Here is a 26,217-nt window from a genome sequence, read left to right as displayed (position 1 = left end):
GCGAACTTCCAGCAAATAACAATTTACTTTTTACATATGTATATTTATTTATATTTATAAGTATATTTCGCATAACGTACTTAAATGAATTGTTTGTACAATACATATATGCTTTTCAATTTTGTTCTTTTTGTGTATATTCTTGTATGTTTTATTTTTTATTGCGCCAACAAAAATCAAAACACTCGGCTGCCTATAAAAATAAAAGCAATTTGTTAAATTTCAGCTCAAGCATACCGCCAAAGTCGTGTAATACCCTATAATAATATCCTTATTTAAAACTCTTTATGCTCCTTATCTTGGAAAATTGTTGCCGCTGACGATAAATTGGAAATTATTACGCTGACTGCTTTAAGCTTATGAGGTTCACTTAAATTCTTTTGCTTTAAATGTTTGCTTCTCTTTTTTTAATTTTCTTTTCTTTATTTATTTATTTTTTTTGTGTTATAGTGTGTTTACAGTTTGTATGTATGTGTGTACTTTAAGAGATAATGAAAATATAGTTTCACTAATTTGTGAAGTGTGCTTGAAAGCAGTTTCTTTGTAGGTTTCACTTTAAAATGGACGTTTTATAGATAGATAGATATACACGGAGACACGCAAACACACACATACAAATGCTTATAAGTATGTATGTGCATGCATTTTAAGTTTCTTTGTTGGTTGTTTTTTTTTCCTCTTTTTTTTTTGAGCAGAAAGTGGGGCAAATATTTTTGGGCTTTGCTTATTTTTACAAGGTAGGAGGAGCGTTAGGGCTTGTAGTGTGTTAATAGTGTCGCAATCGTATTAATAGTTTTATATTTGATACATCCCTTTTTGTTGGCAGTATATTTATATTTAAGATGAAAGTTGAGAAAGCGCACAAAAATGACTTATCCCTCTTGAATCACATTCGCCAGCAATAATGCCTTAATACTTGAACTAAAACTGCCATAAATTTCAGTTTACATATTTATTTTGTATTTATTTATATTTTCTATTCACCTAACTTCCTCACTGAGTGTGCTTATAGAACTAAGCAGTAGTTTTAGGTTCGTTTTGAAATTTGTGCGTTACTTTTCTCTTCTTCTCTGTCAAAGTCTATCGGCATCTTTAAGCAAGGAACTGAGCGAAGAAGTATCTGATTCAAATCGCAGAAATACAAATATCTGCGCATTCGCAGACGCATAATGCTGTTGAAAACTGAACTGGAAAGTGTATCGAGAACTGCGTTAAAATATCAAAAGTAAATCACTACTACCGTGCCAATCTAAAAACCTATATGTGGTGCTATTATGTGTGTGTGTATGTGCCACATTCGATTTGCCCTTGCCTCCCTGCTATACATATATAGTATACTATTTATATAAAGACCCCCGTGCTATTCCTCTTAGTTCTCGATTCTTGCTATATATCTGATGTTATTACTTTGTTTTCGATTTTTGTTTGTTTTTATTCAATTCACTTTTATTTAAGTAATTAAATTAGTTACTCTTTTAACTTTTTACATTAACTTTCAGTTTTCAATTAATTACATTTTAGTTTGCAACTTAAATAACAAGTTTAAAGTATAGTACCTAAGAAATCTGACAAGAAGGAAAACCAATATATTTAACCCTTATGTGCTTCGCTTTTTTTGGTTTTTTTTTTTTTTAATGTTTTTTTATAGCGCGTTTATATCATTTACATAATAAGTATGCGCTAGTGTAGGGCATTTAAAATATAAATAAAATAAACAAAAGAAACTTAAATGTGCAATATAATTGCATTCCGTGTTTTCTTGTTGTTGTTGTTGGTGGTGTCCTTTCATGGGTCTGTGTCGTGACTACAAATAACATACTATTAACTTAACTAACGGCCGTGGTAGTTCAGTGTTGTGGTTGCTGTTTATGCTTTTTTCTTCTTTTAGTTGGAAAACGAGGGCTACACTAGAGCTAAGCCTTTTTTTATGTTATTGCTGTTATTTTTTGTGGTTGTTGTTATACACTTGGTGTTGCTTGTTGTTGTTGTAGGCAATTTCATTGTTTTTGTTTTTGTTATTGGTGTTAGTTAAACTTATTTATGCATTTCTCCTCATTTACTTTGTAAAGTTTTATTTGTATTTTAATTAATTTTTTTTATTAAAAATTGTTCTACTAGATTTAATCACTATCAGCACGCATTCCCCGCACCTCTCCCTGTTGACGTTGCTTATCCAGTTCGTCCTTAACTTGGTCCTCAATGGCGCGAATATCCTCCATTGTTAGACCGAACCAGCGATCAGTTGAACAAAATACTTGGCTGTGAATAACATAAATATGATATTATTTATTAAAAAAAATACAATAAAATGTTATAGAGGTAAAAGTTGATTGGCTGAACACCCCATAATAGAAATATTTTAAATCGAAAATATTTTAAAATTATATTTCCACAATTAATTTTAAAAATATATATTTAAAACATCTTCAATATAAAATACTTAAAAAATGTATCTATGTATTTATTCAAATTTAAATATATATTTAAATCAAAAATTTATTAGAGAACATATACATATTTAAACAAATATTTTAGAAATAAAACAAAAATAGTTTTTCGAAAATATTTGCAAAATATGTTACAAAATTTGTTAAATGAAAATCTATATATATTTAATAAAACATATATTCATTTAATACGTATGTATGTATATATAAATATATAAGTAGCTTTAAAAACTTTAAATATACTTGTATAATAAAGCAAAAACAACATTTTAGAAAATGAAATCATAATTAGAAAGCATATTTAAAATTAAGGTATAAAACTTATTTTGAAATATACGAGTATTTACATTAGAATTATAAACTTAAAAATATATTTCAAATAAAGTTGCTCGAGTCATTTAAACATTAAAATATTGTTCCAGTTCATTTCTTTATGCCGACAACTTAAGTTAATTGGCCCTTAATACTTACCGATGGAAGTTTGTAAATAGTCGACGTTCTGATTTTTGTATAAAGTTCTCTACTCTCGTTTGCAGGCCGAACCATTTAAATTCGCATGTGACCAGTTTGTAGCACGTCATTACAGGATTGACATGATTTTTCCAATCACCCGTCAGTGGTCCGCGTCCGGTTTTCTTTGATTGGTAGCTGCAAAGCAACCAACGTATTTAATTAACGTATTCTTTGGTAACAATTTTTAAGTAACGCACAGTGTTGGATCCTCCTCGGCCTTGTAGTCCGCGGGCAATACCGGATCATTGGCAATGTCAATGTGTACAACCTCCCGTACTTTCAGCTTGTCAGGCGTCAGTTCGTGCACCTGCAATCGATCGGACAGAGGAAAACCAAATAAAATGTTTAAATGCAATTCATTTTTTTATATTTGATGTCAAAATTAGTATGTGCATGAATAAATGAAATGAAAGTTAAATTAAGTGCCAATACCCAACTCACGTTCTCTTTAGTGCCAAGATCTGATTCGTAATGCAACGAATCAATATTCAAGATAAAGTGGTCATCCATATATCCCGGATTCTTTGTATTATAAGTGTTAAAACAAAAGCGAAACATTTACATTTTGAAGTGATATTGCACAAGGAAATTATAAATTTTGAATACAATTTGAATGTGGTTATGTTAGTGAGTGGATTGGAGGAACAAAAACGAAAACATAAATTAGTTAAATACTGTATACATTTCTAGACTTACGTTCTCCGAGTCACCCGAGTCGCTGACGTGCAACGTGTCGATGATTATTTTGAATCCATCTTTCATGAATTTTGGATTCTAAAATCAAATCCAATTAAGTAAAGGTGTAAGAAAACATACTATAGCAACCATAGGTACGCTTTTTTCACGGCTTCCAAAATAAAACATTTGAAATATACGATGAGTGATTAAGTTTAATTACCGTTATAATCGTTCGACAATAGGGATAAGCATTCCATGCTTCTTCATGTATCTCCAAAGAGCCCTTGGGCGCCAGAAGTCTTATATACGCTGGAACTTTTGATTGCAGATGGTAGATCTTGTACGTATACTGACCGGAATTGTATTTTCCACCTGCAAGTTCAAGGGTCAATTAAAACAAGACAAGCTAAATAATAAAACAGTTACTGACTCACCCAGCAAGGGATAATCGGCGAAGGGTTCATTTTTTAACACCTCAATGCCCTCGCCACCGCCCGTATTGTCCTTTGATGCCTCGGCTACTGAGAATAATTGTGCAACTTGATACTGTAAATGAGACGAAAGGCCATTAACATACGCGCTATATGCAAATGGGAAGCAACTCAATATGCTCCGAGTACCCACCTCTTCCACAGTTAATGGCAGAGTGACGCGGCTGTAATGGAAAAGAGAAAGAGCAGAGCAAATAGATTGTGAGAACGGGAAAGAGCACGAATCGAGGCACAAAGTGCAAAAAGGTATTTTTAATTAATTTTAATATTACATTTTTAATTAAAATTAGGTGACGACCCTTCTTCTTGTGAAGTGGCGAATGCAAATTGAAATTTTTGCATGCACCTGAAAGTGCGCTCCGATTTTTTTGTTTTTGTTAAAGCTTTAACAAAAATCTCGACACACCATTACACAAACAAACACACACACACACACATGTACTATATATGAATATACTTATATCCACCCACACATGCACGCTCGTTTACTCCTACGCGGGGGCGAACTTATTGTTGTTGTTGATAGGCGTGAGCTTTAAGCCTGCAAGTCGCTTATTCAGCTGCCATATAATTATGCTAGCCTTGAAACTTTTTCGTCTAGTTGGCTTGTCGCGGGTCCAACAACGGTAGCAACAACAACAACATCTCTGATAACTTATTGTGCCGGCTGCTGACGTGGATTGTGCCCCCAAATTGTGAAGGCCACATTTACCCCAACATATGTATGTATATACATGTATACATATGTATGTACATATACATAGGTTATGTACTTATGTACAGTGAAAGTTCATATGGGTGACTATTATTGAAGAAATTTCAGAATTGGCGTAGCAGGCTTATACATTTTTATACCCTGTACCCGTAGGGTAAAAAGGGTATATTAGGTTTGTGCAAAGTATGTAACATGCAGAAGGAAGCATCTCCGACCCCATAAAGTATATATATTCTTGATCAGCATGACGAGAGAAATCGATCTAGACATGTCCGTCCGTCCGTCCGTCTGTCCGTCCGTCTGGATGAACGCGAGGATCTCAGAAACTATAAAAGCTAGAATAACCAAAGTTGGCATCCAGATTCTCCTAGGTCCGAGAAAGGACGAGTTTATTTTATTTTTTGGAATTTTTCCCCCCTTCTCCCGCTACAGAATTTCGTCAATAGCGTCCACATTTCAAATGCTACCTAAACCAAACTTTGCACACATAATTTATATATAATTGTCTACTGTTGTTTATAATTTTATTCAATTCGGTCAATTCTAAGAAAAGTAATTAGCAAAACGAATTCTCGCCAGTACAACCCCCCCAAACTGCAGAAACAAGTTCGCTCTTCTTCTTCCTCTTTTTACTGCTGCTATGGGCGCATATAACTCAGTGACGGAAGTTTACCTGGGTACAGGGTATTACACTGTCGGGCTTGCTCGACTGTAGCGTTCTCTCTTGTTTAAGAAACAATTTATTAAATTTTTTCATAGTTTTTATTAAGATAATAAAAAATGAACTACGCTGGAATGTTTGAAATATAGGAATATAATACTCATAAATAGTATTATGTTTTCTGAATCTATTAATTCTCTGATAATAATTGAAAGAAAGCTTAAGATGTTTAATATATAAGTGATATAATATGTAAAGCTGTTTGAATCACTCGATAATGTCGTTAAAAAAAATTAAGAAGAGAAATAGCCTCCCAGGGAAATTAAATCTGTACGAAAAACATCACGGAATTGTCAATTATTATTCATTTTGGATAGTAAAAACTCCCTGTTACTACTCCTAACAAACAAAGCATTGCTTCAAGGACTTCAGGGATAGGTAACTATCGAGAATGATTTGATTTGACATAAACAAATTCTTTAATTATGCGAATTCACTTAAGTTTCCATGCTGTTAGCTATTTGTTTTAAAACATATATTACGAAAGTTAAATTACATTTGTCCTTACAAAGGTACATAAAGTCTGCAACAAGGTAAGGTAAAAGGCTTTCTTATTCTGGTACGTTCAGGTTCAATCTGAAAGAAGCCCCAGTACAGCCTTAACCGTCAATCGCCCCCACCACTTGGCCGCAATCCAATTGTGAAATGTGCAAGTGTATGCCAAACACTTGACACACAAAAACTTCATCATCTGCAATCGTAAAATGTGGCAAAGGTGTTCGGTGGAAAACTTTGCCCCTTGTTCGGAGGCTGTAAAACCGCAAAAGTTACGAGCTAAGTTTTTCATTAAGGCGCAAGATTCTTGGAACAATTTACAACAATGTTGCGTTCAGTAAAAAAAAGTTTATTATTAAAAACAAACATTAATTCAACAATGCCATTGGAAAGGCACTCCGAATGCCTCAGCCTCTGCTGATATTGCTGCTCACAATTAACCTTTTAACATTGTTGACACGTGTAATGATGTGTTCCTAATTGCCATCCTCGTGCCTCGTGCCATCTATCCAGAAAAGACTGCGGACTTCCGTCTATCGACCTCTAATTGCCGCCGAATGAGTTGCCTGTGAGTTGTGGTGGGCCATGTGAGGGGTTCATGTTCTCATAAATTTTGTTCAAGCTCGTAAGCAAACATTGGATATCGCATCTCATAAAGGTTAAAGTTCAGTTAACTTAGCAAGGAATTTGAAAAGTATGAATGAGACTTTATTCTATTGTTTAACTGGTGGAAACACATTTGGCCTGGGCACCGCCCTCTTACAATTTCCAATTCATTTGCAAAATGTGCGGAGTAATTAACTTATTTGCACTTCATTTGTTGAGTTATTAAGCAGAATGCTTTTAAATTCGGTTGACTGGATTCATTAAGACATATACGAATATAACCATACTTGTATTTCCTAACTTACACATTTTTATGTGGTATGAAGTCGTTGCTCGACGGTGATTGTTTGACCAAGGACTTATATGGTCACTGTCTTTAAATTATTTTTTTTTTTTTCCATCAATAAAGGGTCAAACTATCTCATGACTGCGTCAAAGCCACAACATTTTAAAGAGCTTCTTTATCAAGTTTTAAATAAGTTAGACATTTCCATTTATAGACAACAACTTTTGATTTGACGTTTTCTTCAATTTAGCCATATCTAGAAACGTAAACGCCTTTAATCTACTGATAAAAACAACATGGAATTAATACATGCTATCAAACATTCATTAATCAACCGAACTCTCTGTCACATTAAGATAAATGTTACGTCTACAATCAGCACCTCAAAAATTTAGCTGAAACACAAAACTATTTTGACACTTCATCAATCATGCCTTCAGCTTCATATGGCGCTGGAACAGTTAACAGTTTTATGGTGGAAATCAAAACTATTTTGGCAAACTAAACATAACTAAGGCATAGACATTTTATGCCTTAATTTTTGAAGACATCGACTAAACGTTGATTAAATTCCGGCGCAATTTATTAAAGTGTTCCAGCATTTTAACCATCGAGCGCAGTGCAATTCTCCTAATCATTTCAATTGTTAAAGTTTTCACAAAATATTGCTCATAAAAATGCCTACTTTCGGCCCTCCTCTATAAAGAATGGCGCTCTGATAGCATTCCGCAAGCAATATGAGGCAGAAATTCTAAAGAATTGACAAAAATAAGGCCATAAAATGTTGTGCCAGACGGTAATGACCGGCGATGGCGTCCGATGAGCGCCGAACTGTCGCAAAAAGCAACAGCAACAACAACAACAACAAGAGCACATATTATGGCAGACAACAAGAGGTTCGAGGTACAGAGACAAAATGGCAGAGACAAGTTTGCTCATAAGATAAGTAAATAAGTGGGTGAGTGAGTTTTGGCGCAAGTAATAGAAATAAAGTGGGTCAAAAATCGAATGTGAGAGATCAAAAGAAATACGTACGAGAGGAAAGCAAACAAAAGAAAGGCTATGAAGACATTATGTAAAAAATGTTGGCAACATTGTAAGAAATAAACTTTTATGAAAAGAAAGTTTATAAATCAGTAGCAAGTACATACATACGAGTATTGGGAAAAAAGTACGCAGTCAGATAAAGCTACTTTGTAAATAAAGGAGTTGCCACGCTTCATATTCGTACTGCAGACAATCGCATAAATAAATAAAACAATAATTGTGAAGAACTCTTAATAATGCGACCAACGCACACACACACACACACTCAACACCACGGACCACGCAACTCGCCGAGGCACGAAATTGTTTGGCCCATTGGAGGTTGAAAAAATAAATGGAAAGTGGGTCCGTGTGTGTGTGTGTGTGTGTGCTTGTTTGTGTAAATATATATGTATGTGTGTGGGTCACAGTCGAGTAGGTTGACCAAGGCTTTTGCGGTCTCAATGCCTTGGCATAATTTAATGGCAACGCGCTCCCATAAAAGCAACTTAAATGTTAAAACTTAAAGGCCCAAACGGAGTAGGTGAAGAGCATTGTAGCATTGTAGTTTGAGTGCATGCTTAAAAAGTGTATTGGGAATACGAATATAGGCTTCCAGGGAATTACAATTCACTCACACAAAATCGATCCTTCTTGCGAATTCAGTTTCACTTCACATTTCGGTGCATTTGGATACACAAACGGCAAGCAATTATTTCTGATAAATCGATTTCAGGCAATGGCTGCCGTCTAACCAAACTTTCTTGAACACGCGCTTTCAAGATATCTATAAAAGTTAATTGCTATTATTTCATGGCTTCGATTTCCCATGCATTTTTTTTTTTTCAATATTATGTTTTGTTTTTTGAAATGTTTCATCAAGTATAAGAAAAACAGAAGGAATATTGTGTGCAATAGTTTTCGTGCAATCATTAAATAATTATTTAAAGAGTAAGACAAAAAGGATAGCATTCTTTTCGAGTCATTATAAATATATTAATAGCTTCAATAGCCCCATAATCAGTTTTCTGTTAAATTATCTTTTCCATATGGCAAGTCTATCCAGGTTCAATAAACATATTACATATCATATACATATGTGCATAATAAAAATCAAATATTTATGCATGGCTCATATTAACATTTACACTCATACATTCCACTGCCCATTAGATATGATTATGGTTATCAAATCTAAATAAATAATGTAGAAAAACTATTTTGCAAATAGGCACTGGAATTGTTAGCAATATAAACAAACATACAATTTCTCTGAATAGAAGGCAGATTAGATAAATATGCGAATAAATGAAACCACAAACACAAAACATACGCCGACAATAAAAAGCCGTCAATACAATGGGGACATGATACACTACGAGTACTTATTTGCGGAAACCCATTCACAGCCGTTTTATAAATGCGGGTATATATACATACATATATAGTTGTCAACCGACAAAAAAAAAATAGGAAATAAACATTTAAATAAAATAAAAAACTGAACTCTAATTACAACTAAAAGTTTTTAAATATTCAAAACTGTTTCAATTCCAATAATACCAGCAGATCGAGCTTGAGGATAGGCCAATAGAGGTCACTTCTTCGTATATCTTTATCCTTAGTTTTTGCTATCATTTTTTTTATAATAAACTCTTTCACGTACCCTTTTTGAAGTACATATTTTGATTAACATTTTTCAATAATTTGACGCACCAGAATCCCACTCTATTTTCAGTTATAAATAGGTAATACCTTAACGTTATACTTTAGATTAAGATCCTGTCACTTGATTTATGAAAAACAATTATTAATAAATGACTTTTATATTTCGAATCAAATACCGACCCAATTTCGTGCTAAACTGAAAACTACAAAATTCAAACGAAGATTAACGACTTAAAGTCGGTCCAGCCCGGCTCTTGAATATCCTGTAATGACTGCTATGTCAACCTTTGTTAATTAATATGATAAAAGAGGCTTTAGGAGATAAGAATTACTTTACATAAATAACACACAGTTGAATAAAACAAAGAACTCTCTGAAGTTCAATGTTCTCACGGATTTTGTTCGGTTAGGGTTCGATATATTCTTGCGTCGGCTGAACAAACACAGATAACTAAGGGGAGAGAGAGTTTTATTTAAATTATTAAATATTTCATCTGTCTGGCCTTTTTGTTCTAAAGCCATGTCAATGTTTATTCCTAAATTCTCAATATTTGTATTTCGTTTTTGTATTTCATTTAAGGTTGGCGTTGAAATTTTTATTGCCATTATTGCCGAATTTGTTTATACACACATTAATGGCAAATAAGGCAACAACTACAACTATGTACATTGGCCAGCAATGAATAAGATTGAAAAGCCGCTTAATTGAAATCGCTGCAATTAAAAATAAATATCGTCATGCTGACTAGCTGATCGCTTTTATATTGGCGCCATTGGAAATTAGAAATTGTATTTGTAATTCCATGACTTTGTAGCTGTATCTGATGTTTACAACCAAAACAATAAATGCAGGGCGAGCCATGCTAAGTACACAGTTGGGAGAAAGGCAACTGTTTACCGTTTTAACGTGATGTTTTGTAAAGCTAAAGCCTTAATACTTTTAAGTATACCCGAATAGGTAATTGTTGTAGTTGCTGGTTTTGCAAAGAACATGAACTAACTGTAACTGTAAATGTTTACCTGACTATGCACGTGTATGTGTTTGTGTATGTCAAATCAATTTGAAAAAATGGTTCACGCGCTCGCCAATTCTCTATTTGTAGTTACGTCTTTGATAAGATAGTGTTAGGGAGCGAAAACAGTTCAAAAGGTTTACACTATGCGGGCGAGAGTCTTTTTGCAGACGAAGTAAAAATACTTTTACACAACTACAGGGAAAATTCATTTAAAAAAATTGGCAAAACCACTTAAAATGAATAATATATGTAGAAGGAACAATCATCATCGGCTATGCATGTGACGTATTTCAAATATATAAAGAAGAGTCAACATATTCGAAAATATATTAATTTTTGCACTATCTTGAATTAATTTCATTCACGCAAAGTTCTTGGTAAAACAAATAGGGCTATAATACTTATAAAAGAGTGCAAAGTCGACGTAGGAATATTTCATTCTCATTGAAGTATCTTTTTTTCCGTCCCGTTCACTGTTTATATTTATTGCAATAATTTATTTTCAATCTTTATCTGGTAATTTGAGTGTCGTGAATATTTTAGAACGTATTATTCTAAATATACTGCAGAAAGAAATATAAAACAAAAGCTGTTACCAATGAAGATTACTAATTCCTGTCATAAAAGTAGATTTTACAAATAATTAATAAATCATTTAATACAAATATGTTCTACAATTTGTCGCCACTAAAATTATTCTTACAATTTTGGAACATGTCTCGGAAATCCGGATTATTTCGACATTCCCTGAATACTAATCGTCAATAGATAAATATATAGATGATACATAAAACGAGATTTAAGAAAGGGAATTAAATTGAAATACGTTTTAAAGTGGGCTGCAAACGAAAGGTCAAAACATATTGATAAAAACTGTACATGATTGTCAATAGTGCATGGTTTTGTTTTTTAGCTACACTTTTCAATAATGAATTATGTATTTCCACCTTCCATATAGGCTATATTTACTGTACCAGCATATTTTCATGCCTTGTAAAATATACAAATGTGAAATTGTTATGTTTGCAGCGAAGTGTAAACAAATAATAGTCCATTTGCGAGAGTGATGTGAGTCAAAATGTAGAGCTAACCTTGAGTACGACAAAGAGGTTAATTGTTGGGCAAACGTTTGATGTTTGTCAATTATCTTATTAACAAACGTACATATGTAACAATCACGTACAAAAATAAAAATTTGCTACATTTTAAGCGGAATAAATATTAACATACAAATGTGATCTACTTTAAGGACTTTGTTGCCTATTGATTTATAATATGTATTGTATTCAGTGTTGCGGCATTTCAATTCTAATCAAAATATCGAATAACCTTCAAAGCGAAGTCAAATCAATTAAAAATTGAACGAGAATTTTTGGCAATTTCCGCTACTAAATTAGAAACATGTATGTACCCGTACACATACATGCACATATATGTACGCATGTAAATATATACATACTTGTACATACATGTGCATGTATGTTGAAAGGTAGAGGCGATACTATATATTAGTGCGTCATCCAAACTGTGAGTCCAATAGAAACGTAAGCAATTTGCATATGGATTTGCTCAATGACACGTACATACATAGTATGTATGTATGTACATAAATGCATAAATATATATACACACACGTACATTCCTACTTGCAGGTTGTGAAAGAATACTTAAAATGTTTAAAAGTTTGAAATGTGTGCTGTGAAAATGAATCATAAGGTTGAGTCCTTTAATTGAATGCGGGTATAATTGAATAATAATTAAATGACTTAATAATTCTTTCATTCAACTTTAATATAAAATTTCATTATTTATTCATAGTGCTTATAAATTTCAGTTATACTTTGGGGAAAGCAGCGTAAAATCTATAACAACAACATCTAATGAGAGTTCTTGCAGGTGTTGTGGTTTGAGTTACTCAGGAAAATTGGCAAGTAAATCGTTTTAATGCTTTATTATCAAATCAATAAATGAAAGCACTGAGGCATAAAGAGTCGGAAACACGAACGGCGTTATCTGTCAGACGGCATTATGCACATGTCCGATTAAACCGATTTGATAACGCATACCCAATATGTGGCCAGAAAAACCGGCACGTTAAATATTCACAACAGCAAGAGAATAAGACAGAAAAAGAGATAACAGGGAGAGAGAATTAACAAAATGACTCATACGAAGCATTTACTACAAAAGAAACCACAAAAAAGGTTAATATACGAGACAGTTTTGAAAACGTGGCAACAACAACACCTTCACAAATTAAAGCATAAGGTGGTTGTGTGACGTCGATGGTTAAAAATAAATACGAGTACAATTATTCAATTTATAACTTTCGAAAATGTTCGCATACTTATGCTAAAAGTCCGCCTTTTATTTGTGTGCCAAACTCTCCATATGTATTTATTATATTAAGTATGTGTGTGTAGGAAGAAACATTAATAAGCTTAAAAAGTATGTAATTGCGTCATCGCCAAGTCGAAAAGCAGTATAAAGAATATAATCAAACAGGGCAGGCGGCGGAGTGTTAAATTTGTTGATAAGAGGAAACTTTTTGGATCGCTGTTATATGGAAGGCGTACGCATTTAAACTGATAAACTGAAATCGACTAAGGGTGACCAGATGGACGAACAAAGTCCGTCATTTAAAAACCTTTTAAAATATTGTTTAATTGCAGCTGTTTCCGAGCCAATATAATAGTTGTCACTAGTAACCCTGTAGCACAAACGGGATAGTTTGCGTTTAGGCGTTTCAACAGCATTTTCGGTCATTAGTGGTCGACCCAAAATAGTTTGCAGTTTGTTAATCTATTTTTGGTGTTGCGAAGAAAAGGAATACAGACAGAATGCAGACAGAAAAGCTATTGCTGCAAGTTGTGAGCTGTGTATGTAAAAGATATACAAATATATTTAGGTTTAAGTCCCAGCCAGTAGGGCGCCATAAAAGATTAATAAAATTAACACGTCGTCAGATTGGATCGCCAAACGGCGAAATCCAATATCCTACCTATAGAAAATTCCCCCATAATACGTTTGCGGATGTTTCCTACTGCCGAATAGCGGTGAAGAGCTTACACTCGTTACTACGGGGACACAACACACTAACCCACACACATACACGTGCGAGAGTGAACGCGCGAGAGCAAATGAGTGTGGCAAATCGATTTGTCACAACAATTTACAGTAAGTATTTACAATCACACATTTAAACTTATGGCAAAAATAATATAAAAACTATATAAAGAAACATTGTAATTTTATAACGCATACTCACAATTCCTTGATTTGCATTTTTCCAATTGGATTTGGCTGCTACTCTGGTAACGACAATTTACTGTTTGGCCAAAAGTAGAGCGGCGTTCCAATCACACATGTGAGAGGGAGAGCGAGAAAGAGAGGAAGTCCATTACAATTTAAATTAAATTTCACTGAATTTGAATGAATAAATGAATAAAACCTTCACACGCGTTTTTAACTACAAATTTTGCATATACTTTGTTGTTTTTGAATTTTGTCAATGAGACTTGGTAACGCCAGACACGCCGATAGCAACAACAACAACGACAGTTTGATAACTGTTTCGAGGGGAGTGCGCGCGCCTTGTTGCGTAGCCAATGATAAGCTGTGGCTCTGGCTATACAAAAATTTCCATATTACTTAAATCGCGGCACTGAACACAACCTTGCACTTTTGTTTACGTTATTTTAACGCAATTACAGACCACTTAAACGTGGTCTAGAGTTTTTTTATTGCTACAGTCGGCAAAAGGCACGAGTCATAATAACATACATACATACACACACACTCGAATACAATTATTTGCCTACGTCTTCTTGCAGCAATTGTAGCTCTATGAAGTGGCGCTTCTGTTGGACGTTGACGGTGTTTGATGCGCGCACGTTTGCAATGACAACTCTTGTTTACTCGCGGAAACACTTTGCGTATTTAATTTCAGCAGTAATTGATTTTTGTACACGACACGACGACTGAATTTTACACTAATGTAGCAGTGTTGTGTAGCACATCCACCAATGACTGGTAGTGCTGACTAACGAGAGAAAGCGGTTGACGCTAGGTGGAACCAGTTCCTTAAATCCAACAAATGAAGATCTTGCTTTTTGAGCCCTGAAAATTATGAACCAGCTTGTACCATTTAAAATGTAAGCAACAAAAAGCGAACATCTAGCGGTATTCGATGGACACCAAAGATGGCCGTCACACGATCCAAAGAGGCATTTTATTTATTCTATATTTGTTTATTAAAGTTTAAAATCCAACAAAATATTAATTAATTCATCGTCTTTGAGGTTATGTTTTTACTACATTCATTTTTTACATATTGTACATTTTTAGCTATGGCGCTGCGGTTAACAATTGACCCACAGAAACGCCGGCCGCCACATCCAGAAAATTGCGAATAAGTCCCTGAAACTTGGTTTATGGTTCCTTTTGGCGGAATATTTTCAAGTTCTCCAGATTTAGAAATTATTTCCTGCATGCAAAAATTCGTAGTATGCTAAGTTTATTAAAAGTAATTAATTATTACCTCTCGCTTGTCACCATTTTTCATTTTGAACTGTACTTGGAAGCAATTTTTACTTCGATAGCAAACGAATACAATAATATTTAATTTTCTGTTGGTACTGCACTTTCTTTTGTCGTCTGCCAGCTCTTTCGCTTCTTGTTCGGTCCGGTTCGATTAAGTTAACGATTAGCTGCTGCACGAAACTATCGCTTATCGATTGGAAATTGTCAGCTGCACGTGGGAGGAATAGTCAAAATAAATGCGAAAATATTAAAAAAGGCAAATATGGGTAAATTAAACGTCACTGTTCTGCGTTACCTGACCAAGGAAGATTTTCGCGTCCTCACAGCGGTAAGTAAATATGCAAACAAGTGTTATACATATAGATATACATACTTATGTACGTAACTGCAGATTGAAATGGGCATGAAGAATCACGAATTGGTGCCTGGACCTTTGGCTGCGGCTATTGCGAATTTAAAAACTGGCGGCGTACATAAACTACTTAAAGAACTATGCAAGCATAAATTGGTGGCCTATGAGCGTGGAAAGAAGTGTAAGTAATATATACCTACATACGTTGTTTGGAATGCTTTAAAATGTAAGATCTCGACTTTCACAGACGATGGTTATCGGCTCACAAACACTGGTTATGATTATTTGGCTTTGAAATCTCTAACCTTGCGTGGCTCAGTCAGCTCGTTTGGCAATCAAATTGGCATTGGCAAGGAGTCTAATATCTATGTGGTTGCCGATGAGGAGGGCACGCCAATTTGCTTAAAATTGCATCGCCTGGGCCGTACCTGTTTTCGCAATGTGAAGTCAAAGCGCGATTATCATGGTCGTCGCCATAAGACTTCCTGGCTGTACTTGTCGCGCATTTCAGCAACACGAGAATTTGCTTATATGTCGGCTCTATATGATCGCGGATTTCCTGTACCCAAACCCATTGATTTCAATCGGCATTGTGTTCTGATGGAACTTGTTAATGGTTGGCCCATGTATGTGTAGCTAAATTTAAAAATTCGATTGTCTTTAATTTAATATTTACCCAGGACGCAAGTGCATGAGCTGTTGGATCCAGCGCAAGTCTATGATGATCTTATGAATCTTATTGTTCGGTTGGGAAACTCTGGTGTTATTCACGGCGATTTCAATGAATTTAATTTAATGGTAACCGATGCTGGCAAACCCATACTGATTGACTTCCCACAAATGATGTCTACTGCTCATGAAAACGCCGAATTGTAAGATATTGGAGTAGTTTGTGTGAATGATTCAATATGTTGTTGAACAATTATTTTCCCCACAGCTTCTTCGAGCGTGATGTGACCTGTGTGCGCGAAATGTTTCGACGTAAATTTGGCTTTGAAAGCCAGGACTATCCGAAATTTAGTGATTTGGTGCGCGACGATAATTTGGATGCTGAAGTGCATTGCACAGGTTATGGATTTACAAAGGAAATGGAACAAGATTTATTGCTCGAATATGGCATGATTGAAAGAACAGAAGCTGACCATACAGAAGACACAGTTGTGGATGATGTGCCCACTTTAGTGCCTGCTACCGCCATCGAAATCGACGAATATCGCAAACAAGTTGAAACCGAGGTATGTTACAGCGAAACAAAGTCCACTCAGAAGTCTGACGACGCTATAAGGCGATATATAGAGTCGTGCACTCAATATTTGGGCAATCTGACCATGGCCGAAGTGCCAGAGAAAAATACAGAGACTGTGACACAAAAGCTGACTGTTTTGCCAAAAGAACAGCCTCAGAATATGCCCAAAATCGAAGAACAAGCTATTCAAGCTGAAACAAAAGATCTTAATAGCGACGAGCATTCCATCAGCTCAAACGATTTGGAAACAGATGATATACCCGAATTAGCTGGTCTAGATCCAAACTCGCGCATGTATCGTTTAAAGATGGTCGAACAGCTGTTGAACGACGCGCGCAGTCAGCGCTCGTACTCGACAACGGCAAGCACGATAGCCCCATCGGTCATCACAGATCGAATTAAAAGGAATATGGATGCGCGTGAGAAGCGCGACCAACGTAAACGCTGTGTGGCCAAAGGCGAAGCCAGCGCTGTGCATCGACATCGCAAAGAGAACAAGGATGTGGTGAAAGAATATGCAGGCTGGGATTTCTAGGGAAATCATATATACATAGTTACAAGAGTAGAAAATGTAGTGTACATTATTAATAAATTTCTACGTTAACCTTAAATGCAATCTGCTTTAGAATGTTAGATAATTACAAAAAAACTTTGAAAACCAGTTGGAATCATTATTATTTATCGTTATCATTATTGGGCGCAATTCAGGCACAACTTATCATTGATCACTGATCAGTCCCTGATGAATGGACTGATCACTGACCATGATCAGCAAATGTTGTGATCATGATCACTACAAATGTATCACAACAAGATAGAACGCTACAGTCGAGCAAGCCCGACAGTAAAATAGCCTGTACTCTCCACAAAAAAGAAAAATTAAAAAAAATTAAATTGTTAAAAAAAATGAATGAATGAATGAATTAATTAAATTAAATTAGAATACATGTTTATGTTCAGTTTTAACAGCATACATTTACATCACGTACCTATGCGTGTTCATATGCGTGTATGTATGCAGCACAAAGTTGAACAAAAGCAGCAACAACAGCTGCGGGCAGCGCTGCCGACAGAGCTGCAGGCAGCGCATGAGCAGCGATTTTACTTATGGCTATAACTTTCTTCAGAATTGACCTATCATGATGAAATTTGGCACACGGACACATTAGTACGATGTACCTACCAAAATTGATTTCAAAATTCCGAGAATTATGGGAGTTATGAAAAAAAACACGAATTGCGGGGGAGTGGGGGGGTGTATCAGAAAAAATAAACAAACTCGATCTGCCTAGGGCTTATAGGAACCTTCATACCAATTTTGGTTATCCTAGCTCCTGTACTTACTGAGATCCTTGCGCTCATACAGACAGACGGACATAGCTATATCGACTCGTCTTGTCATCCTGATCAAAAATATATGTACTTTGTGGGGTCTGCCACGCCTCCTTCTGCGTGTTACATACATGCGCACAAAACTAGTATAGCCTTTCACCCTTTGGGTACAGGCTATAAAAATGGAGTGATACATTTGTGATAACTTTCGATCAGCTATATACACATACATATGTATGTATTTGTTTGCCGCAAGTAATATTTACCGACCTTGCGCTCAGCGCTTCTATGTTATGCATTTTAGCGGCGCCGGGACTTACACAAAAGTATCACTGCATTCACCAGAATGTATCAGTGATCACATATTTTAGTGAGAGGTTATCAGTTGTGTCTGGTGAATGCGCCCATTGCTTGCCAATGTCCAAGACATGCTGCGTTAATCTCTTTGATAAGAAGGTTGGGGAAAGATTTGAAAAGCATAGCGTTTGTATGTCGCGCTGGCATTCTTTAATTGATAGCTGAAACGTTATGACGGAACAAGCTATTGATATATAGTTTGGTTAACCGATAAATATGTTCAGGACAAATTGTGTGAATATTATAAAGATTCCGAGCTGCGAGTGCAGGAATTACGCGTCCTACCAGGCACTGCCAAAGGAGATAATTTCGCCAGCATTATATTGCGCATAAATGTGAAGTATAGTCGTGGAAAGTCCGAAGGGCGAACTGATTCAGTGTCTTTCTTGGTAAAGACATCATTTGCCGAACAGGATCTGAGCGCTAATGTAGTGCGGGACTATAATATCTACATACGGGAGATGGATATGTATGAGATTATATTACCAAAGCTGGCGCTGCTACTCAAGGAGCTCGGCGATGAAAGCAAACTTTTTGCGAGCACTGTGAACGTAGATCGAGAGGTTTCGGCTATCATGTTCGAAGATATGTTGCTGGAGAATTATGGAATGGCCTGTCGCTTCAAGCGCTTAGACTTGCAACATACGCAACTGGTCCTTGAGAAATTGGCAACATTTCACGCAATAGGAGCGGTTCTAAATGAGCGCGAGCCTGGAATTTATGCCAAAAATTTCGATCGTGGTATCTTTAATCGTTACACTCGTGGCTATCAGCCCATAATGGAGCAGCTTTTTAAGGCACTAATTCGTTCCGTCGAAGCTATGCGAACGCTATCGCGATAAACTAATCTGGGTGTGTGATCACATCATGGAGTATGGGGAACGAACAACAGATGTGAACGATCGTGATTTTATGACGCTCGCTCACGGCGATGTCTGGACGATGAACGTTATGTTTCAATACGATGCACAACAGAGACCCAGTAATGCCATACTGATCGATTTTCAATTCAGTGTTTGGTGCTCTCCAACCATCGATCTTCACTACCTCTTAAATACATCGTTGCCCGAACCAGTGCGCTTGCAAGATCAGCCGAAATTGGTGCAATACTATTATTATAAGTTAGTGGAGGTGCTAAAGAAACTACGATATGCTGGGTATATCCCAAGTCTTTTTGAGTTCCAACGACAGTTCGAGGCACGTGCGTTTTACGGTGAGTTATCCTTAGGTTTATATATTTTGATTGTCTTAAGTGCTTTATATGCGCAATGTTTTTAGGGCTTTTCGGTGCGCTAGTTTTCCAGCCGGTCCAGCTTTATCAAGGCCAGGAGAAGGGTTCCATTGAAATAATCCTTTCCGAAGATGAAAGTGCTATGCAGTTTAAAGATTCCGTTTTTCAAAATGATGTTATGATAAATAAATTGCACAGACTGCTGCCGTTTTTCGATCGTAAAGGCCTGCTAGATGATATGCATTAACATCTGGAATTTTTTACAAAATATTCACTAATACATATATCTGTAAATGTTATAATGTTAATACATTTATGTTTTGGGCAAGAAATAAATATTTCTGGGCATTTTATAAAGATAAAAGGCAATTTATTTAAATTCATTATTCATATGTACTGTATATATATTAAAAAATATTTATATTATTTTGAAAAAATTAAACCTAAATTTTTGCTTTTAAGAAAGTTTACATCGTAAATAAACGAGAGTGATTACAGTACAGTATTTAAATATTAGTACATTCCATTATTTTTACATATGTATATAGGTGGCCATATCCGTCTTAAGGTCGGTATCCCCGTTTTGATTACCTATCATCATATAACGGGTTGGATAACTAGTGACGTAAGTTCCACTGCGAAAGAGAGAGAATATCGTTGATGTCGGAACGGATTCCACCACAGCGCAGTAGTCGGTATCGTGGTAAGAACAGACATATATACCCAGATGGGCTGCAGATACATACATAAATACATAGGTATGAAAATATAAACTAATCTACAACTATCTCTAGTAAGTGTGGGTATCATAAACCATCTCCATGGGGCGACAAAACGCGCGTTTATTTCTTGACACTTTAAATAGAAACACTAATCTATTTGCATATTTGCTTTATTAAGCCGAGATAATGGCATGTGTAAATAGATACAGAAGCCAGTCACTACGAATAACGTCGCTATGCCATTCTGAGTTTAAAGCAGAGATAGGAAATGCATCATATAATAGGTCGTTGTCTCATACTATATGCTAAATTTGTTCTTTTTGGGTTAAAATCATAAAAAATGATTAAATGTTATTTAAATTTAGTATTGCTGGACTTCTATTAATTATTTTCTTCATTAACTAGATAATTGAATAAAAAACAACGGTTTCATAAAGATATGGACTTAAATTTACCCAATTTGAGGGTTAATTTTAACAAGATATGGTATTCATTTGCTATAGGAAAGGAAGGTTGTGCATGAATTTTAACTCTTAACCATAAATGACTAAATCAGCCAGGACAGAGTTACATTCAAACATATCAAAAGTATGTAGGATTATATATATGTATGTACTTGTATGTATTATTAATTGACCATCCCGTAGAAATTGTACACCTCTCTGAAATCTATTTTAACTAACAAGTATTTATTATTAAATTTTAAACATATTTGTTGACCACTTTTAATCAACAGAATTATTCTAAGAGCATTGATTTACTTCTAAAAGTCCCTTTCTTTCGAATACTGGCAGAAAGTGCTTTAAATTCTGCTGTACTTCAGGATTGTTGTAGAGTCGATCCTTGAAGCTAGTTCCACGTTCATCATCGTTCATTAGCGCATTAAAGGAGGCATCTGTAGGGTCTTCGTTTATCATTACTGGTTGTATGACCACGGTGGAGTGTACGGCTGAAAGAATTTTCAATTTGTATTGCAGATCTGAAATAGGATTTACGTAAACTTACCGAAGAAGCGTTTCTTCTCCACTTGCAATTTAAACTGATGTAGAGTAGGTATGGTATTCTGACGGTAATTCAATTTTCTGAGGGTGCTCGTGAAGATACGATGGTAGAACTGAAAGAATGAGTTCTGCTCCTCACGCCGTAATTTTTCCTGCAATGACGTATTGAAAAGGTGATGCAAATCGATAGTCGGGGAGCCCCAGAAGGAGTATTGGAAGTCAATTAGCAATACATCCACCGGTCTGCCCGTTTTCGGATCATATTTGAACATGACATTGTTGGTCCACACATCGCCATGGGCCAGAACGTTGACATGTCCGGGTGTGGGATGAAAGCATTCCCTGCCAATATCCATATAGTGCGGAGCCAGTTCAAAGAGCTTTTGTGCATAATGGACGCACTCGGACCTCTTGGATAACCAGCGAGCTGCAGCCAATAGACTGCCCACAAAGTAGCCGCTATAGGCATTCGTATATCGATTGAAAAATCCCCGATCATATCCCTCCAGGCATCCATTGTTGCGTTCGTTTAAAGCTGCCGACGTAGCGTGCATCTTGGCCAGTTTTCGCAATATGAGCTGGACATGCTCTGTATCCAGACGCTTTATGCGATCGGCCATCACATAGCCCTTAATGCTCAAGTCCTCGAATATGATGGCACTACGCTCTCTGTCCACATATAAAGCTGTTGGAAACAGCTGCTCGTATTCGTCAATCTCGATCAGCAACTCATTGAGCTTGGGCAGCACCTCCTCGTAAATGGTAATTTCGCGATTAAAGATGTCATAGTGGGACATAAGTTCCTGGGACAACTCATCGTCCTCTATTGAAGTCTTCACAATGAGATGATTTTTTTTTTCATCGGTTTCATTGGATAACCTAAAACGGACGAGCATGCGTGTTAAGACACCGCCGTAATTCTCTCCCGGACCCAAAGCTGGATTTATATCCAAGTGTATAAGTTTTAGAGCAGCATCCTTATAAAAGGTACGCAGTGCTTGCTCCACGTAGTCGCGTGTAAGCCACTCGGGGGATATTGCCGCCATATTTTGCTGCGCGTGTCTGGCCTGTTTAAGTGCGACTGAAATTCTTAATCTGTTACGAATGCGACGCTTTACTTGCCTTTTATATACATTTAAATATGGGGCCTATCTACTCATTTCTATGGCTGGGGCTCAACAATTGTTTGCAGTATCAAGCTGAAATAAAATTGTCTGGCTCACTCTCATAGGCTATGCATATCTTTGAATAGCTACAGCTTTACGAACACAGACTGATGACGCGGGTTATAATTTACAACAGGTCCAATAATTCTTTCTAGTACCAATTTAATTTAATCCTTGATCTTGAAGACGATTTGTAATGTTCACATTGCTGGCGAATGCAACACTAGACAACATCGTCAACAAATGTGGGAATCGATTTGATTTATCATGTGTGGTATTCTTTTATCTTAAGTTGAATAAGTTTTTTATAATCCCAAATATATACCTGTCAGTCAAAGCTAAGAGATGTTCAAAGGAACAGGTCTGACGAGGGGGAACTGAAAAGAAAGTTCGGGATAAAAGCTATTAGTTTTTAATGGCATTGAATCCAAAAACCGACTCTTGTACTATATATCCTGTATCCAAGTCTAAAATGGCAATAAACTTTTAAATGTGGCAGTTAAATCATCCAACAACATAAGAAACATTTCCAATTACAAGCCAACATAGTACTACACTGGAAATCTTTTAAAGGCTCGCTAAGTTTAAGAGAGACATAGATTACCATTGTACCATAAAGATATTGCTTTCACACGCTTCAGACACTCGAACATCTAGTTTGCTAATGCGAAGTTTAAATTGAAGAAGATCAACATATCTTATTGAAGCATTATAGTGTCTTAAACTAAATTCGCAAACAAAGTAAACAAAGAACACGTGTCAGGCTTGCTGTTTCTAATTGCTATAATTCAAAAGATCTCGATGTTCTTCTAGACGAACAGACATGACTATAACATGAGGTCTATCACGTGACCTTCTGCTTCTTACATAAATAATTAATTTATTTTTTCACCCCTATGGTAAGGCGAAAATTGGCATACGTCTAGCCAAATATGAATAGTCGTCATGCAGGCCAGGTACTTTGTTGTTCATATTTGTCGAAGACTTATTTTTTTACGAATGCGGCTCTGTACTTGAATAAACCGTCTGCGATAAGAGCACGCTTATATGCACTAACTTTTAGATTTATATCATACCTAATTATTGTAACTCTACGCTGCTTTTCAAACTGTACAATTTTACAAATATGCCAAAATAAGGATCGCGGATAATACTGAATTGAATTCGAGCAATCTAACCACAAATTTTTTTGGCTTTATAGAACGTTTAATTGTCCCGCAGCTTCTGAAGTGTGCGACTCAATAAAAATTATCTGTGCACTTTTATAATGCTCCCACAGACAACGAACTTACGCCTTTATGGACGCATAAATCACAATTGTTTCAACAAGATGTCTCATTAGATAGTACTATAGTAGCACATCGGCGTATAAAAGCTAACTGCGCTTTCTTTGGCGATCAAATCAACTGAGCATCTCTGAGAGTGGGGATCAAAAAAGTGAACTTGATTTACATACTTATGCCAAAATATTTTTAAAATGTCGGTATCGGATCTAATTAGTGCCTTCGAAAATGTCCCAAAATTGAAAACGGATAATAGCGGCAGTGCTTCGAAAAGTAATTCCTGTTTATCAGGTGCACCCGAATGGTTTACAGAGTGCTACCTGCAGAATAGTCTGCGTAAGTTCTACAAAGATGAGAAGCTAAAAATAACATCGGTTCATGTGCGACCTGCCTTGGGCCGTGGTGAGAATTATGGAGGAGTGCTGTCGCGGGTCAAAGCAGATTTCATCAAAAGTGATGGCAGCAACCAACGGGGTCACTACATAGTCAAGACCTCTTTCGAGAGCGATGAATTTGCGCGCAAGACCATGGAACCATATGATATATTTAATCGTGAGATGTGTATATACGAACAGATCTTGCCTAAGCTGAAGAACTTGTTGCTCGAAATCGGCGATAATGAGCAGATCTTTGCTGACACCATGGCCGTTGACTACGAGCGCTCGGCTCTGATATTCGAGGATTTAAATGTGCGGAATTTCGTTATGCCAGATCGTTTGGTCGGACTGGATATGGATGCGGCGCGTCTGGTGCTCCGAAAGCTGGCGAAGATGCACGCAACAACGGCAGTCTTGAACGAGCGGGAGGATGGCGCTTTAGAGAGTTACGATAAGGGTATGTTCAATAGACATACCGACAACTATGCCCCTTTCTTCTTGGGAATGATTGAGGCGTGCAGCAATCGTGTTGCCCAATGGCCCGGCTACGAAGACTACGCCAAGAAGTTGGCTGCATTGGTGCCCATCTACATGGAGTTGGGCAAGCGGGTCTTCGACGTAACCGAAGGTCACATTAATGTGCTCTGCCATGGTGATCTCTGGACGAATAATGTGCTCGTCAAATACGATTCGAAGGGTCAGGCCGAGGATGTCATCATAATTGATTTTCAATATGCTGCTTGGGGTTCGCCGGCCATTGATTTGTTCTACTTTCTGAACTCATCTCTACAATTGGATATGCACCTTAACCGACACGAGGAACTTATTAAGTATTATTTTGACATATTCTCCGATACGCTGAGGAAGTTACGCTACAAATCCCGTATACCAAGTCTCCATAATTTCCATTTACAATTGGAGGAAAAGGCCTTCTATGGTGCGTTATTATTAATATTTTGGCTAATGTCTTATAATACAGTTGTCTTCCTTTGCAGCTTTCCATACCAGCTCCGTGGTATTTGCTGTGCAGCGAAATGTCGAAACAGAGGATGCGGATTTCACCGGCCTTATGCAGACCAATCAGCGTAGCATTAATTTAAAGAGGGCCTGTTATACGAATCCCCGTTGCCATACAATTTTACGAGAACTATTGCCGATCTATGAGCGACAAGGGTTACTCGATTTGGAGCAGTGATATTAATACTTAATAATTATAGAAAAATCCCTGGGGATTTGGTATTGTTTGTTTTCAAAGATCGCAATAAGATTAGACTACGTTATATAAAGGATTTAAATATTTACTTATTCTATTGGCTGTTTAGCCAAGTATGTATATATTTGTTGGAAAATATATTATATGTATAATAAATGCACCATTTCAAAAGGTATCCTATCTTAAAAATCAACGATATACGTTTTCAACTAGGTTATGTACAGATTATGGAAACATTCTACCATGCAAAATAAATAACGAGAATTACAAAGCACTTAAATACAAGTTTGATGTTCAGAACATGCAGCTCGACTTTAAGCTCACTTTTAAGATCAACAATCAAGAATTTTAAATGCTTAGTTATAATCTTAAAACCCTCGGATACACTGATAAGCGAAATGGCTTCTGGTAATGTTTTTTTTAGCTGTAATTTAATTTGTTGAAAGCTCTTCGGCTATTAGTCTTTAGCTTTTAACAGCTGTCTTATTTCAAAATGCTGTTGTTTGCGACAAAAGCTTTCTCCGGCACTCGTCTTATATATTGAGGAGGAATGGGCAGCGCCTTCAGTTCCGTGTGAATTGCCAACTAACAATATTATCTAAAAGTGCTGCAAAATGACAAATAATAATAATGACTACACTCTAGATGAGTTAGAACCGCCTACTTGGTTAAATGATGAATTTTTTACGGAACTGCTGCTAAGTTTAGAAAATGATGCGGAATTGAAGATTAT

At 36.1% G+C, this 26,217-nt stretch overlaps 5 protein-coding genes across 8 annotated transcripts; 3 read left to right on the top strand and 2 right to left on the bottom strand.

The window, feature by feature from the left end:
* Positions 1-2,045: 2,045 nt before the first annotated feature.
* Positions 2,046-14,643, bottom strand: LOC115623614 (phosphatidylinositol transfer protein beta isoform). Of its 4 annotated transcripts, none has more exons than XM_030518033.1 (9): positions 14,450-14,643; positions 13,931-13,990; positions 4,263-4,293; positions 4,073-4,184; positions 3,859-4,010; positions 3,402-3,482; positions 3,158-3,267; positions 2,919-3,095; positions 2,046-2,259 (listed from the first exon to the last, which is right to left on the bottom strand). In XM_030518033.1, the coding sequence occupies exons 2-9, from the start codon at positions 13,945-13,947 to the stop codon at positions 2,121-2,123; spliced, it is 819 nt and encodes a 272-aa protein (XP_030373893.1). In that variant the 5' UTR covers positions 13,948-13,990; positions 14,450-14,643; the 3' UTR covers positions 2,046-2,120. The 4 variants fall into 4 exon arrangements, with proteins under 4 accessions (XP_030373893.1, XP_030373891.1, XP_030373892.1 ...); XM_030518031.1 differs by having other exon boundaries at positions 14,454-14,643; XM_030518032.1 differs by having other exon boundaries at positions 14,484-14,641.
* Positions 14,644-15,358: 715 nt separating this feature from the next.
* On the top strand, positions 15,359-17,418 carry LOC115623613 (serine/threonine-protein kinase rio2). The gene is made up of 5 exons (XM_030518030.1): positions 15,359-15,532; positions 15,596-15,737; positions 15,804-16,182; positions 16,237-16,428; positions 16,494-17,418. The coding sequence occupies exons 1-5, from the start codon at positions 15,467-15,469 to the stop codon at positions 17,335-17,337; spliced, it is 1,623 nt and encodes a 540-aa protein (XP_030373890.1). The 5' UTR covers positions 15,359-15,466; the 3' UTR covers positions 17,338-17,418.
* Positions 17,419-18,551: 1,133 nt separating this feature from the next.
* On the top strand, positions 18,552-19,969 carry LOC115623868. Its single transcript, XM_030518413.1, has 4 exons — positions 18,552-18,617; positions 18,716-19,288; positions 19,365-19,704; positions 19,770-19,969. Exons 1-4 carry the CDS (start codon positions 18,552-18,554, stop codon positions 19,967-19,969), a joined length of 1,179 nt encoding a protein of 392 aa, XP_030374273.1.
* Positions 19,970-21,112: 1,143 nt separating this feature from the next.
* Positions 21,113-22,527, bottom strand: LOC115624330. Its single transcript, XM_030518958.1, has 2 exons — positions 21,450-22,527; positions 21,113-21,393 (listed from the first exon to the last, which is right to left on the bottom strand). The coding sequence occupies exons 1-2, from the start codon at positions 22,489-22,491 to the stop codon at positions 21,188-21,190; spliced, it is 1,248 nt and encodes a 415-aa protein (XP_030374818.1). The 5' UTR covers positions 22,492-22,527; the 3' UTR covers positions 21,113-21,187.
* Positions 22,528-24,040: 1,513 nt separating this feature from the next.
* LOC115624326 lies at positions 24,041-25,657 on the top strand. Its single transcript, XM_030518953.1, has 2 exons — positions 24,041-25,208; positions 25,267-25,657. Exons 1-2 carry the CDS (start codon positions 24,089-24,091, stop codon positions 25,464-25,466), a joined length of 1,320 nt encoding a protein of 439 aa, XP_030374813.1. The 5' UTR covers positions 24,041-24,088; the 3' UTR covers positions 25,467-25,657.
* The last annotated feature ends 560 nt before the right edge of the window (positions 25,658-26,217 follow it).

This window comes from Scaptodrosophila lebanonensis, unplaced genomic scaffold (assembly GCF_003285725.1).
Source record: "Scaptodrosophila lebanonensis strain 11010-0011.00,11010-0021.00 unplaced genomic scaffold, SlebRS2 tig00000053-arrow-pilon, whole genome shotgun sequence".
Taxonomy (NCBI): domain Eukaryota; kingdom Metazoa; phylum Arthropoda; class Insecta; order Diptera; family Drosophilidae; genus Scaptodrosophila; species Scaptodrosophila lebanonensis.
This window is presented reverse-complemented; position numbering and strand designations above follow the sequence as displayed.